Genomic DNA, 15,487 nt, shown 5'->3' with positions numbered 1-15,487 from the left:
ACTTTGGAGAAACATATGCCCCGGTTGTTAGATTGAAAGCTATTAGAATCTTGCTAGCCTATTCTTGTACCCACAACATCAAGCTCTACCAAATGGATGTTAAGAGTGCGTTTCTCAATGGCTACATCAATGAAGAAGTATATGTTGAGCAACCTCCTAGTTTTAAAGATGACAAGAAGCCTGGCCATGTGTACAAGTTGAAGAAGGCATTGTATGGCTTGAAACAAGCACCTAGAGCATGGTATGAGAGATTGAGGGACTTCCTACACTCTAAAGGGTTCATGATGGGCAAGGTTGACACCACTCTTTTCGTCAAGAAGATTGAAAAAGATTTATTTGTATTGCAAATCTATGTTGATGACATCATATTTGGATCAACAAATCAAGACTTTTGTGATGTGTTTAGAAAGATAGTGGCTAATGAGTTTGAGATATCTATAATTGGAGAGTTGAGTTACTTTCTTGGTCTTCAAATCAAATAATTAAAGAATGGTACATTTGTGAGTCAAGGCAAGTATATCAAGGACATAATCAAGAAGTTTGGTATGAGTGATAGCAAAGCTATTAGCACACCAATGGGAACCAATGGCAATTTGAATAGTGATGCAAGTGGAAATATGGTGGATCAAAAATTGTATCGGTCTATAATTAGAAGCCTACTATATGTGACCGCATCAAGGCCGGATGTCATGTTTAGTGTATGCATGTGTGCAAGATTTCAAGCCTCACCAAGAGAAAGTCATTTGAAGGCTACAAAGAGAATGTTGAGATACTTGAAGCATACACCAAATATTGGTTTATGGTATCCCAAAGGTGCAAAGTTTGAGCTAGTTGGTTACTCCGACTCGGATTATACAGGATGCAAAGTTGAAAGGAAGAGCACCTCGGGTACATATCAATTGTTGGGAAGATCACTTGTTTCATGGTCATCAAAGAAGCAAAATAGTGTTGTATTATCAACCGCTGAAGCCGAATACATATTCGCCAGTAGTTGTTGTGCACAAGTACTTTGGATGAAGGCCACTTTGAGTGACTTTGGAATCAAGTTCAAGAAAGTGACATTGTTATGTGACAATGAGAGTGCAATCAAGTTGACCAATAATTCGGTTCAACATGCAAGAACAAAGCATATTGATGGCCACCACCATTTTATAAGAGATCACCAACAAAAAGGGGATATTTACATTGAGAGTGTAGGCACCGAAGATCAACTTGCTGATATATTCACCAAGCCATTGGATGAGAAAAAGTTTTGCAAGCTAAGAAATGAGTTGAACATATTGGATTTCTCAAATATGTGTTGATGCACCCCCCCATTCATATGGCATGCCTCTCCTTCGAGCAATCCAAGGTAAAAGTTGATTGGCATGGCATACATCCTTGCTAAGGACTTATTTAGTGCATTTAGACATCTTTTATATTTAATAGGCCCATTCATTAAAATCAAATGAATTTGATGATTGTATGGTACCACTATTGCTTCTATACTTGACTTGATCTAGTGGTAGCATATGACATGTTTATGGGCTTGTAAACCTAGTGTTTAATCTAGAAAATGAGCTCTAAGTGTTTAACTCAACATGGTACAAGATAACCCTTATTTGGAGGTGTGAAAAAGCTTGTGCTTGGATCAAACCGAGTAAAATGTCTTTGGCAAGTATTCTACATTGAACCAAATTTAGGAAAATGATCCTCACCCCATTGATTGAAATTAATAATCTCAACCTATCTACTTTTTGAACCTTTGTGGTCATTGATGACAAAGGGGGAGAAAAACAAAGATATTAATGATATTAGTACATGGGGAGCAAAACAAAGATATTATTATACTAAGATGGTGAAAAGACAACAAAGGGGAAAGAAATAAAGATATAAGTGATAGGGGGAGAACTTGACATAGGGGGAGAGATATGGAAAGAGATATGATAAAGGAAAGGGATCAATTAAAATTTTGAGCACACAAGTAGGGGGAGCAAGCTCATGAACTTGTATGATGCATTTGAATATGCATTTCATATGTTTGCTTGCATGGCATAAGTTTTAAATTTCAATATTCATGCTTGTGTGGTGTATGCTAGTTATAGGTTTGAATGATGAAATGAAAATCTAGCATGCATAAGTTTATCTAGTGATTTCATTTCCAAGTATTTTCAAGTGCCATCGAGCTAACCATGGTGCTAAGGATGGTATAATGGTGCACTTTGATTGGTATCACGCTTCAAAGGTCCATCTTTTATACTTTAGCATCATTTGGTAGACATTGTCTCCTATATTTTTTATCTAAGCATATGTGCAAGCTACTATCCAAACTCTTAGCACATATGTAGGAGGAGCAATTGCTACCATATGGAGTTCATGAAACTTATCCATATCCTTTTCACATGGTAAATATGCTTGAGCAAGCAACATGGATTCAATTGAATTTCAATTCATATCTTTGTGAAAGGGTTGTCATCAATTATCAAAAAGGGGGAGATTAAAAGCTCTAGTTTGGTTTTGATGAATTGATGAAACCCTAAGTGCTAACCTAGTTTATCAAGTGATCATGAGATAGGTAGCACATTCTAAGTGGTGAAGCAAATGAAGATCATGACATGATGATGGTGATGCCATGTTGATGATCAAGTGCTTGGACTTGAAAAGAAGAAAGAGAAAAACAAAAGACTCAAGGCAAAGATATAAATGGTAGGAGCTATTTTATTTTGGTGATCAAGACACTTAGAGAGTGTGATCACATTTAGGTTCGATAGCCGTACTATTAAGAGGGGTGAAACTCGTATCGAAATACGATTGTCAAAGTGCCACTAGATGCTCTAACTCATTGCATATGCATTTAGGATCTAGTGGAGTGCTAACACCCTTAAAAATGTTTGTGAAAATATGCTAACATATGTGCACAAGGTGATACACTTGGTGGTTGGCATATTTGAGCAAAGGTTAGAAACTTCACCGGCACCTTAAACTTAGGTGAACGTGGTCACTGTAAGTGACCAGACGCTGGTCTCTGAAGGACCGACGCGTTCGGTCAGTAGCAGCAGAAGAAGCGCAGCATCGGTCGCCGATTGGACGCTGATGCTGAAACGACTAGACACTGGCTGGCTATGTCCGGTCACACTGACATGGTCATGCACAGGGGAAATGTCAAGTGACCAGACGCTGGGTGAGTCCGATCGAGCATGATTGGATGCGTCTAGTCGTGAAAAGTCGTCTCTAGATGCTTACTGGAAACGGCCAGACACTGGAGTTCAGCGTCCAGTCACTTTGAGCTGCTGCGTCCGGTCGTCACTTGACCATTGAGATCGGGCGATCAATATTTGAAGAGAGGGGACACGTGTCATGCATCGCGTGACCGGACGCTGAGGTCCAGCGTCCAGTCAATATGACCGGAGCATCTGGTCACCCCATGGTGTGTCCAGTGAAGGGGTACAATGGCTCTATTTCGTGGAGGCCTCTATTTAAGCCCCATAGCCGGCTCAAGCTCACTCTCTTGGCCATTTGCATTGACATAGCAACCTTATGAGCTTAGCCAAAGCCCTCCCACTCATCTCCATCATTGATTCATCATCTTTGTGAGATTGTGAGAGAATCCAAGTGTATTGCTTGAGTGTTTGTATCTAGAGGCACTTGGTGTTCGTGTTTCGCTGCGGGATTCGCTTTGTTACTGTTGGTGGTTGCCGCCACCTAGATGGCTTGGAGCAGCGAGGATCGTCGAGCGGAGGTTGATGATTGTCTCTGGCTCTGATCATGGTGATTGTGAGGGGTTCTTGACCTTTCCCCGATGGAGAGCCAAAAGGTACTCTAGTGGATTGCTCGTGGCTTGTATGATCCTCATCTTGTGTTGGTTGTGCGGCACCCTATCAAGGATTTGACGTGTGATGTCAATTAGTGCGTGAACCTCCAAGTGAGTGAATTGCCACAACGAGGAGTAGCTTGCCGGCAAGCAAGTGAACCTCGATAAAAAAATATTGTGTTCATCATTTGATTTCGAGGTGATTGGTCTTCATTGTTATTCATTCTTGTGATTGATTGGCTCTTTTCTCGACACGACGGCATAACCTTTTTGCTCACTCTCTTTATATTATCGCAAACTAGTTGGCAAGCTCTTTAGTGTAGTTAGTTGTGAGAGCTTGTTAGTTTGGTTAGTGTGGCTCTTTAGTTAGCCTTTGAGAGCACACTAACTTAGTGTAGTGACATAGCTATTGTGTAGATAGAAACTATATCAACTAGAATTGTGGTAGGTGGCTTGCATTTTTAGTAGGCTAGTGCAACACTTGCTTCGCCTCATAATTGTCTAACCGGTTTGCTAAGTGTTGTTGTAGAAATTTTTATTAGGCTATTCACCCCCCTCTAGCCATTAGGACCTTTCAACAGTATTTCTCTCTCACAACAAATTAGCAAACAATACTTTTCAGCCTGGCTTTTCAGCCAAACGACCAGGCCTTTGTTTCTCATATGTTTTGCATGTATTAGTGTGTTACTTATTTACACATCTTATTGGGTATGTCTCCTTTTGAACGTGTCTTCTTTTTCTGCTATACACATGCAAATTGAAAAGATCCTCTATTAAAATCTTAATCTCTGATACCTATATTTTAGGTGCCAAATCAATATATCCTAAATCTGAAGTGTGCTCTCAGGAAAAGGAAAAAAAGGTATTGATGCATTTGAATATTGCCATCGATTTTTGAGCTTCTGCTCTATTTATACAATCTCATATTTTTGAGCGTGTTGATGCTCTTTGCAAATTGTGCGTATACATAAGTTCCCCTCTGATTCAATAGACCAGAATCTTGGAGACCAACTAAGGGTGCGTTTGGCACCTAGAACCGTTTCCGATTCTAAGGAGAATCGCTGAAATCGGAGCCAAACAACACTCGAGCGAATCGTTTCTGCTCGGAACGGTTCGAAATGTTTCGTGGTGTTTCCCCTTCAAATGTGAAACAGTGAGAAGGTGAGTTCATAGTGATTCTCATTCTTCCTTCTCATGTTATTTTTTCAGTTAATTCTTTTTAAGTACAACAAATTAAAATAGGTTGTATTTAAGTTGTTCTTCGCCCACAAAAAGTTTGAAACTTTTTTAAAGTATATTTTCATTTATATATTTTTTATATTAAAGTTATTTTTTGAATCAGAATCCAGCCTACAACCAAACAGTCTAGTAATTCTGATTCATCATCCAAAACATTTCATGAGAGAATTTGGATCCGAAACGTTTTTTTGAGAATCTAGATCCCTATCGAACGCACCCTAAGTCTTAAATAAATTATGTTAGATCATATAAGAAATGATGAAGTATTTGTTGGATTTATTATGGGCTAGGCCCATTTATATATCTAATAAATCAATAACTCTATGGCTTATAATTGTGGGTATTATTATTTGTACCGGATTGGAGGTTAAAAGGACGTTGACTCAACTTAAATGATTGGAAGAGATCCGTCTAATTTGAGAAGTTGAGAAACGGACAAGGGCGTGCCACACGCGCGCGTGCGCGCCGCCGCCACCGTAGGCTGGGCCGGGCTCAGGCCGGGCCATGGCGAGGCGAGGCGGGCGTGGTGTGGTGTGGTGTGTTAATTTTTAGCACCCACTAACTTGACCTGACGCTTGATCTCCCTGAGACTCTCGATCTTCCCGGCGCATGCCTCCGAGGCTTCTCGGCTCCCCTTGCGATTCTTCCAACTCCAGATAAAAGAGAGACTCATTCCAGAAACAAAGTTTAGTTGTTCGATAGCTTTCCTCATCTTGTAACTCTACGCGCACGGAGGAGCAAGAGGGCAGGTGCCTCCGAAGCCCTTGTCGTTCGGGACCTTGCACGGGGGATCGGTAATTAGGTTTTTGGGGAGCGTCTACGCGACTGCCCAAGAGTCTTCGTCTTCTTCCCGATCACCGGCGTCTTCTTTGTCGAGGATTCTTCTCCTACAGCATGTCGACTTCGGAATCACGGACGAGAGGGTATGATCGTTTCATCTTCTCTCAGTTTATTCCATATGTCTAGTCTTACCGGTCTATTTCTGTCAAATATATGCTCCATGTATGTGCTTTATTATTACAATCATGTTGCTTCATATGTAGCCTTATGCTTGTTGCAAATCTGAGATGTATATCATGCCAGTTTCTCTCTGTTATGATTTATGAATCAAGTTCACATGTTTCTGTTTTTCATATGTTTCACATGATACATGATATAGCATGTATTTTCATCATGGATATAATCGATATCATGATTTCAATGATTGATATTTCTTTATATGTCATCATCATGCTATTAAATTATGGAATTAAAATGACATGAAAATTGCCTATTATTCTAACAATCCAAAAACCTAATTATAGGCATTTTTTATCAGAGGTTTTGCTGTTGTGTTAAAGCCTGATCCTTTTGATGGTAAAAACTTCTTAGTTTGGAAAGCTAAGATGGAATTGTGGCTCACTGCAATGTCATGTTATCATATCTCTGATGGCAAACCTGCTAACTTGCCTCCTGAGGATGAGGCTAAGTTTAAGGCTGATGATAACCTCTTTCGAGGTGCAGTGATTAGCGCACTTGATCCAAAATTCCAGAAAAGCTATATCATCCTTCCTACAGGGAAAGAGCTGTGGGATGCACTTGTGGGAAAGTTTGGAGTTACCGATGCTGGCAGCGAGCTATATCTCATGGAGCAGCTATATGACTATAAGATGGTTGAGAACCGATCTATAGTGAAACAGGCTCATGAGATTCAGGCACTAGCTAAGGAACTCGAGCTCTTTCCATGTGTCTTACCTGACAAGTTTGTGGCTGGCGGTATAATCACCAAGTTACCACCTTCTTGGAAGGACTTTGCTACCTCACTCAAACATAAGAGACAGGAGTTCAATGTTGAAGAGCTCATTGGTACTCTTGATGTTAAGGAGAGAGCGAGAGCAAAAGACAATGGAAAGAGTGTTGAGACCTCTACTGCTAATGTGGTACATAAGAGAAACTCTGGATTCCACAAGTATAAAAAGAAGAAAAACCAGAACAAGCAAGAGAACACAACTAAGCCTGTTCAAACAGCACAGTTTAAAAAGAAGAACAACAACAAGAGAGATGGAGGCTGCTTTGTTTGTGGTAGTGAACAGCACTGGGCAAGTGAGTGTCCTGAACGCAAGTTCAAGCAGGAAAAGAAATCAGCAAATGTTGTCACTACTGATACTGGAGAAGGAGCAACTGGGTATTGTAATTCTTTACCATTTGTTCTTTTAGTATGTAATTCACCTGAGTGGTGGATGGATAGTGGTGTAAATATTTATGTGTGTGCTGATGTTTCTCTGTTTTCTTCCTACCAGGTCGAGAGGTCTGGCACCTTGTTGATGGGAAATGGGTCGCGTGCTCATGTTCTTGGTGTTGGTACGGTCATTCTGAAGTTTACTTCGAGAAAGACGGTGCCATTGAAGAGCGTGCAGCATGTGCCCTCCATCAAGAAGAATCTTGTTAGTGTGTCTATGCTATGTCGAGATGGCTACAAAATTGTTCTAGAGTCGAATAAATGTGTTGTGTCGAAACATGGTTCCTTTGTTGGTAAAGGATATGATTGCGGAGGCTTGTTCCGCTTATCACTGCATGATGTGTGTAATAAAATGGTGAATTGTGTTAATATTTCTGATGAGTCGAATTTATGGCATTCACGTTTCTGTCATGTAAGTTTTGGCTGTCTTATGCGGTTAGCAAATCTAAATTTAATTCCTAAATTCAATTTGGTCAAAAAGTCTAAGTGCCATGTATGTGTTGAATCAAAACAACCCCACAAGCCTCACAAGGCTGTTGAGGCGAGGAATTTAGCACCTCTAGAACTTGTCCATTCTGATTTGTGCGAAATGAATGGAATTTTGACTAAAGGCAATAAAAGATACTTCCTCACGTTTATAGATGACTCCACTAGATTTTGCTATGTGTATCTCTTAAAAACAAAAGATGAAGCGTTTAATTATTTTAAGACCTATAAAGCTAAAGTTGAGAACCAACTTGAGAGGAAAATAAAATAGTTAAGGTCCGATCGAGGTGGAGAATATTTCTCTAATGTCTTCGATGAGTTTTGTGTGGAACTTGGTATTATTCATGAGAGGACACCGCCATTCTCACCACAATCCAATGGGATTGCTGAAAGGAAAAACCGCACTCTAACAGAGTTAGTGAATGCCATGTTGAGTACAGTGGGATTATCTAAGGAATGGTGGGGTGAGGTGATTTTGACAGCATGTCATGTCCTGAACAGAGTTCCAACAAAGAACAAAGAGATCACACCATTTGAGGAATGGGAAAAGAGAAGATTAAATCTCTCATATTTGCGCACTTAGGGTTGCTTGGCTAAAGTAAACGTGCCAATCAACAAAAAGCATAAACTTGAGCCTAAAACTATTGATTGTATTTTCCTTGGTTATGCATTTCACAGCGTTGGTTATAGGTTCTTAATTATAAAATCTGAAGTTCCTGATATGTATGTTGATACAATCATGGAATCTAGAGACGCTACATTCTTTGAGAATGAATTTCCAATGAAGAATACACCGAGTGAAACAAGTCATGAGACTATAATTCCCCATGAACATGAACTGTCTATTCCAACAGATCATGCTGAAGATTCTCATGTGCACATCCCCAAGGAGGATGACACTATAGTCACTCGAAAGAGCAAGAGACAGAGGGTTGCAAAATCCTTTGATGATGACTATTTAGTGTACCTTGTGGAAGACATACCAACCACCATTAGAGAGGCATATTCTTCTCCTGATGCTGACTTATGGAAGGAAACAGTAAGGAGTGAGATAGATTCTATTATGTCTAATGGAACTTGGGAGGTCGTTGACCGTCCTTATGGTTGTCAACCTATAGGTTGCAAATAGATTTTCAAGAAAAAGCTTAGGCCTGATGGTACAATTGACAGGTACAAGGCAAGGCTTGTGGCCAAAGGATATACCCAAAAAGAGGGTGAAGATTTCTTTGACACCTATTCACCAGTTGCTCGATTGACTACAATTCGCACCTTAATTGCCGTGGCTGCCTCTTATGGTCTTATCATTCATCAGATGGATGTTAAGACAGCTTTCCTGAATGGAGAGTTAGAAGAGGAGATCTATATGGATCAGCCAGAAGGGTTCATTGTGGATGGTCAAGAGAACAAGGTGTGCAGGTTGTTAAAATCATTATATGGCCTAAAACAAGCACCAAAGCAATGGCATGAAAGGTTTGATAATACTTTAACATCTAACGGTTTCTCTGTGAATGAAGCTGACACGTGTGTGTATTATCGATATGGTGGGGGTGAAGCTATTATGCTGTGCCTATATGTTGATGACATCCTGATCTTTGGATCAAATCTCAATGTAATTATGGAAGTAAAGAAACTTCTGTCAAGCAATTTTGAAATGAAAGATTTAGGAGAAGCTAATGTTATTTTAAACATTAAGCTTATTAGAGAAGGTGATGGTGGGGTAACTCTGTTACAGTCCCACTATGTAGAAAAGGTATTAAGTCACTTTGGTTTTAGTGACTGTGATCCTGCTCCCACGCCTTATGATCCTAGCATGCTATTGAGGAAAAATCGAAGAATAGCAAGAGATCAACTGACATACTCCTAGATCATTGGCTCACTCATGTACCTTGTGAGTGCGACAAGGCCTGACATCTCATATGCTGTGAGCAAGCTGAGCCAGTTTGTGTCAAACCCGGGAGATGATCACTGGCGTGCTCTTAAGAGAGTGTTGCGTTATCCGAAAGGTACTATGACTTATGGTATTCATTATACTGGACATCCAAAAGTGCTGGAAGGTTATTGTGATGCCAACTGGATTTCTGATGCTGATGAGCTGTATGCCACGAGCGGATATGTGTTTCTGCTTGCAGGTGGCGCTGTTTCCTGGAAGTCTTGCAAGCAGACTATCTTAATGAAGTCTACAATGGAAGCAGAACTCGCTGCATTGGACACTGCTGGAGCTGAGGCCGAGTGGCTTCGTGATTTCCTGTTGGATTTACCGATAGTTAAAAAACCGATACCAGCTATTTCAATGAACTGTGACAACCAGACTGTAATCACAAAGGTCAACAGTTCTAGGAATAACATGAAGTCCACAAGGCATGTTAAAAGAAGATTAAAGACTGTCAGAAAATTGAAAACCTCCGGAGTTATAACGTTGGACTATGTTCACACGTCGAATAATCTGGCAGATCAATTCACTAAGGGACTGTCACGAAATGTGGTAGAAAGTGCATCGAGAGAGATGGGTATGAGACCCACGTGAAAGTCTACTATAGTGGTAACCTGCTCTATGTGATCGGAGATCCTGTGAAGTAGAGTGGTGAAACAAGCTATAAGTAGATTGAGAGAAAAGATCCCTATGAACCTATCTCTGATGCATATCTTTCTTTCTGTAAGGCAGGATGGTGTTTACCTTAATGTATTTCGAGAGTCTAATAAAGATGAGATGTTGTCCTACAGAACATCTTTTGAGAAGTACACCTATATGAGTCAGACTACTGGTCACAGTCTATGGGACCTGGGTTATCCCTAAACACTCATAAAAGGCATAGAAGTGTGACTTATATGCTTCAAACAGCGGGGATGCTTGTTGCAACCTAGTACCAGCAAAGGACTTGAGTGAATCTCACCTCACACAAAACTATCAATTTAAGGCATAGTCCATTGTTCAGTTGTGACTGAGTGAAACTCTTATTCTAGGTGGATGTTTAACTTAACAGTCTCCATCGAAACACTGGTATATCAAAGAATTATGATTCTGGAACTATACAGTTACAAACCCTAGAGTTTGGTGGGGATTGTTGGATTTATTATGGGCTAGGCCCATTTATATATCTAATAAATCAATAACTCTATGGCATGTAATTGTGGGTATTATTATTTGTACCGGATTAGAGGTTAAAAGGACGTTGACTCAACTTAAATGATTGGAAGAGATCCGTCTAATTTGAGAAGTTGAGAAACGGATAAGGGCGTGCCACACGCGCGCGCGCGCGCCGCCGCCGCCGCCGCCGGCCGGGCCGGGCTCGGGCCGAGCTGTGGCGTGGCGTGGCGAGGCGAGGCGAGGCAAGCGGGCGGGCGTGGTGTGGTGTGGTGTTAATTTTTAGCACCCACTAACTCGACCTGGCGCTTGATCTCCCTGAGACTCTCGATCTTCCCGGCGCATGCCTCCGAGGCTTCTCGGCTCCCCTTGCGATTCTTCCAACTCTAGATAAAAGAGAGACTCATTCCAGAAACAAAGTTCAGTTGTTCGATAGCTTTCCTCATCTCGTAACTCTGCGCGCACGGAGGAGCGAGAGGGCAGGTGCCTCCGAAGCCCTTGTCGTTCGGGACCTTGCACGGGGGATCGGCAATTAGGTTTTTGGAGAGCGTCTACGCGACTGCCCAAGAATCTTCGTCTTCTTCCCGATCACCGACGTCTTCTTCGTCGAGGATTCTTCTCCTACAGCATGTTGACTTCGGAATCACGGACGGGAGGGTATGATCGTTTTATCTTCTCTCAGTTTATTCCATATGTCCAGTCTTACCGGTCTGTTTCTGTCAAATATATGCTCTATGTATGTGCTTTATTATTACAGTCATGTTGCTTCATATGTAGCCTTATGCTTGTTGCAAATCTGAAATGTATATCATGCCAGTTTCTCTCTGTTATGATTTATGAATCAAGTTCACATGTTTCTGTTTTTCATATGTTTTATATGATACATGATCTAGCATGTATTTTCACCATGGATATAATCGATATCATGATTTCAATGATTGATATTTTTTTATATGTCATCATCATGCTGTTAAATTATGGAATTAAAATGACATGGAAATTGCCTATTATTCTAACAGTATTTTTTCCGCTTGGAACAATGATTTTGTATTCGATGATGGAAAACATTGTCTCATACAAGACACTCCGGTGTTTAGGAACTCTAATATACTCAATATTTTTTTTTTCAACACGAGGCAACCCCATGTAACGGAAATACAAAGAGTATGTTAGCCCATGCACAACATTGTCATCTTCCAAATTGCTAACTTTGTATCTGTATGTTATATATGCTGCTTTGTCACGTTCATGGTGCAAGCTCTGCACAGTGCCCCCTGTAGTAGTAGTAACGTGCAAGCTCTGCACAGTGCAGGGGCCACAAGACGAGACCATCCCCGCCGGCCGGCCCGATCGATCTCGCCCGCCACCGCCATGTGACCGATCTGCCGCTCGCGTTTCACCTTTCGTCCACCGACTCCCACATGCTTGTGTCCAAGTGAGCCATTACCGGCATGGCTAAAGCGACGTCGCGGCGCGAGGACAGGTTCCCCAAGCCTTGGCCCGTGGCCCTGGAGACGCATTTGCCAAGACATGTGAGGTGAGGGCAAAAGGCAGCGGTAGAAACGCCGCTTTAGCTGTGCGCCTGTACACGAACAAGGAACACCTTCAGTGCTCGCCTATTCAGAGCGGTCTAGCACAATTCTGGAACAAAGTTATGGAGCCTCCTGCGGTCCTGCCCTCCTCTTTGGGTTCATTGATCTCATCTCCCGGCGCGCCGGCGGGCATGATTTTTTTTTTGTTGTTGTTGAAACGAACGTGGGCAACGCATGAATTTTAACCAAGAGCCGTTCACTCAATCATCCTTGAGGGACACTGGGACATTGAACGATTTTATCCCTTTTCGTTAGGAGAACCTCGCGAGTTTATACGGGGATGAACAGCAGCAAGTGACAAGATCCAGAAATGGGCCGAGCTAAATGAGGATTTGAACGGGCCGAATCATTTCATTGTTTCGGAGGGAAAGAACCTGCTTTTCTGCAACACCACTCTACCACTGCGGCAGAGTGTTCAGTCATTCAGACGAGTCGTCGTCACCTAATAAGACTCTGCTCTTGACAGCAATTGAATATCTGAAATTCCAAGCAGTTGCTGAGCAACGGTTCTAAGGCTATATATGATGTCCATATACAAAGAAAGGGTTATATAAGATGTCACTTATGATGATACGAATTCTGAGCAAATATTAGGTGACTAAATACAGCACTGAACAATACGGGGGCACCGGGTATAAGACAACACACTAGGATGAACATCTTAGCGACGTTTCCTTCTGCACCACCACTTTGTAGTCTTTACTGATCAAGCCAAGCCGGCATAACCTGAAACTCTGCACTTCAGCTCGATTGACCATACGAAATGGCAAAACATGTCCCATGCTACAACAACACAACTCTAATACTCTATATATGATTCCATTTGGAAGGTATAAATTACTAGATCTCTGAACATTTTGAATGTGCATACATATTGCACCAATGTAATGCTGAACAAAGCCAAATTATTAGCTGCATGGAACTATAACGCCGGGTACAGGACAGCGCGGCGTGCCAGCGCGCTCATTTTGCAGCCACTTGGCTCCCATAAAACCACAGGCATCCCAAGCTCCGTGAAACGCTCCATGCCTAGTGTCCATCAGCACCTCCTGCACTGCTGAGAAACTGAAACCCCACACAATCTAGTGCCCGGAGGCGTTCGTACCAGCGCAGCAATGCCGGTCACCGCCGGCGGCCGGTCCACCCTCGTCCTCTTCGTCACCGCAGTGGTGCTGGCGACCACTTCGGCGCCGGCATGCCATGCCGCGCACAACATCACCGCTATCCTCTCTGGGCGCCGGGACCTCGCGGAGTTCAGCCGCGAGCTCGCGGCCACGGGGCTCGCGGACGACATCAACGGGCGGAACACGATCACGGTCCTCGCCGTGGACGACGCCCACATGGCGCCGCTGAAGGCGCGTGGCCTCCCGCGGGAGACGCTGCGGCACGTGCTCTCCCTCCACGTCCTCGTCGACTACTACGACGACGCGAAGCTGCACCGCCTCCCCGGCGGCTCCGCGGACGTGTCCACCCTGTTCCAGGCCTCGGGCGACGCCCCCGGGAGCGCCGGCATGGTGAAGATCGCGGAGCGCCGGGGCGGGCGCGTGGCCTTCGTGCCCCAGGACGGCGCCGGCGACGACGCGGGGAGCACCACCATCTTCTACGTCAGGTCCGTCCACGAGACGCCCTACAACATTTCGGTTCTTCAGGTGAGCGGCGTGATATCGTCCCCTGAGGCCGAGGCGCCCGCGGCGGCGGCCGACGCAAGCAGGCGCAACGTCTCGGACGTCATGTCCAAGAACGGGTGCGGGCGCTTCGCGGGCCTCGTCACGGCCACGGGCGACGCCGCCGCGACGTTCGAGAAGAAGGCCAACGACGGCGGCGGCAGCTTCACGTTCTTCTGCCCGGCGGACAAGGCGGTGGAGGCGTTCCAGCCAACGTTCAACAGGCTCTCCGCCGACGCCAGGCTCGCGGTGGTGCTGTACCACGGCGCGCCGGGGCACTACTCCATGCAGGCGCTCAAGGCGGGCGACCAAGACCTGCGCACGATGGCCTCGCTCGACGGGGGCAAGTCCGACTTCGACTTGGCGGTGCACAACGTCCGCGACAAGGTGACGCTGGTGTCCGCGACGCACAACGTGGCCAGGGTCACCCGCACGCTCGCGGACGAGGAAGCCGTCGCCGTGTACATGATCGACGCGGTGCTGGTGCCGTGTAACCTCACGGCGCAAGGAGCAGGGGGAACGGAGCACGGCGAGCTCTCGTCCGGTCCCGATGGGCGTTCGGGCGGGAAAGACGGCGGAGGTGGTCACGTGACGAGTGGCTCGAGGGCTTCGGCTCCGACTCCGTGCTGGCTACCGCGTGAATGGCTCGCCACCTCGGCGCTTCTGTTCACTCTTCTGGCGGCGTTTGCGTCTGGTTGAGTGATCGATCGGTCGGTTCACCGTCGATTGCTACTGCTAGGTTGTGATTGTGTGCGTGTGCGTGCGTGTGGATCATGTCTCTGCTTAGATTTTCGTCGACTCTGTGTCAGTCTCATTGAAACCTGTCGGTATGCTTTTCAGTTAAGTGACCAATGATCATCAGAGGTTGTCTCCTTGCAGTTGCAGATGTCTGGTTTGGAATTTGCTAGAGCCTTGCTATGCATATGCACGGAAATGGTTTCAAAGGTTCAACATGAATGAAAAATGAAAGATGGGAAATCATGCTGAGCCTACGACGATCTTTTTCTAAGTATTTTTGCCTGCCTTTTCTTGCGCCGTTGGTCCAAAGTAGTCAGCCCCGAACTAAGCTGACCGGGACCAAAGCTCTCAACCTCTGAGGTGGATGGAGTCTGTTCAAACTAACTAAGGGCTTCGTTGGTTCGTTTCCACAGATCACAACTAGGCATGTCGCATGTAGGTAGCATATCCAAGTTCAAACATAGGAGTTGTTTGGCTGATGATTTCTGCGACTGACAAGCCGGCTGAAGCTGATTTGTTGTGAGAGAAAAACAATGTAACATGTCTGTTGTCGAAATCCAACACACAATCAACACTAAATTTGCCATGGCTTAACTCAGGAGTCAGGAGTGGCAGGCTGGCAGGCGACAGCTAACCAAACACCTTCTTCATGTACAGGTTAGACGTGCCAAAACCTGT

General features: G+C 44.1%; 1 protein-coding gene across 1 annotated transcript; it reads left to right on the top strand.

Annotated features, from left to right (window-relative positions):
- Positions 1-13,409: 13,409 nt before the first annotated feature.
- On the top strand, positions 13,410-14,932 carry LOC136464358 (fasciclin-like arabinogalactan protein 2). The gene has a single exon (XM_066463317.1). It carries the CDS (start codon positions 13,523-13,525, stop codon positions 14,768-14,770), a length of 1,248 nt encoding a protein of 415 aa, XP_066319414.1. The 5' UTR covers positions 13,410-13,522; the 3' UTR covers positions 14,771-14,932.
- Positions 14,933-15,487: the final 555 nt, after the last annotated feature.

This window comes from Miscanthus floridulus, chromosome 7 (assembly GCF_019320115.1).
Source record: "Miscanthus floridulus cultivar M001 chromosome 7, ASM1932011v1, whole genome shotgun sequence".
NCBI lineage: Eukaryota > Viridiplantae > Streptophyta > Magnoliopsida > Poales > Poaceae > Miscanthus > Miscanthus floridulus.
The sequence above is the reverse complement of the archived record's forward strand: the minus strand, read 5'-3'. Positions and strand labels throughout refer to the sequence as shown.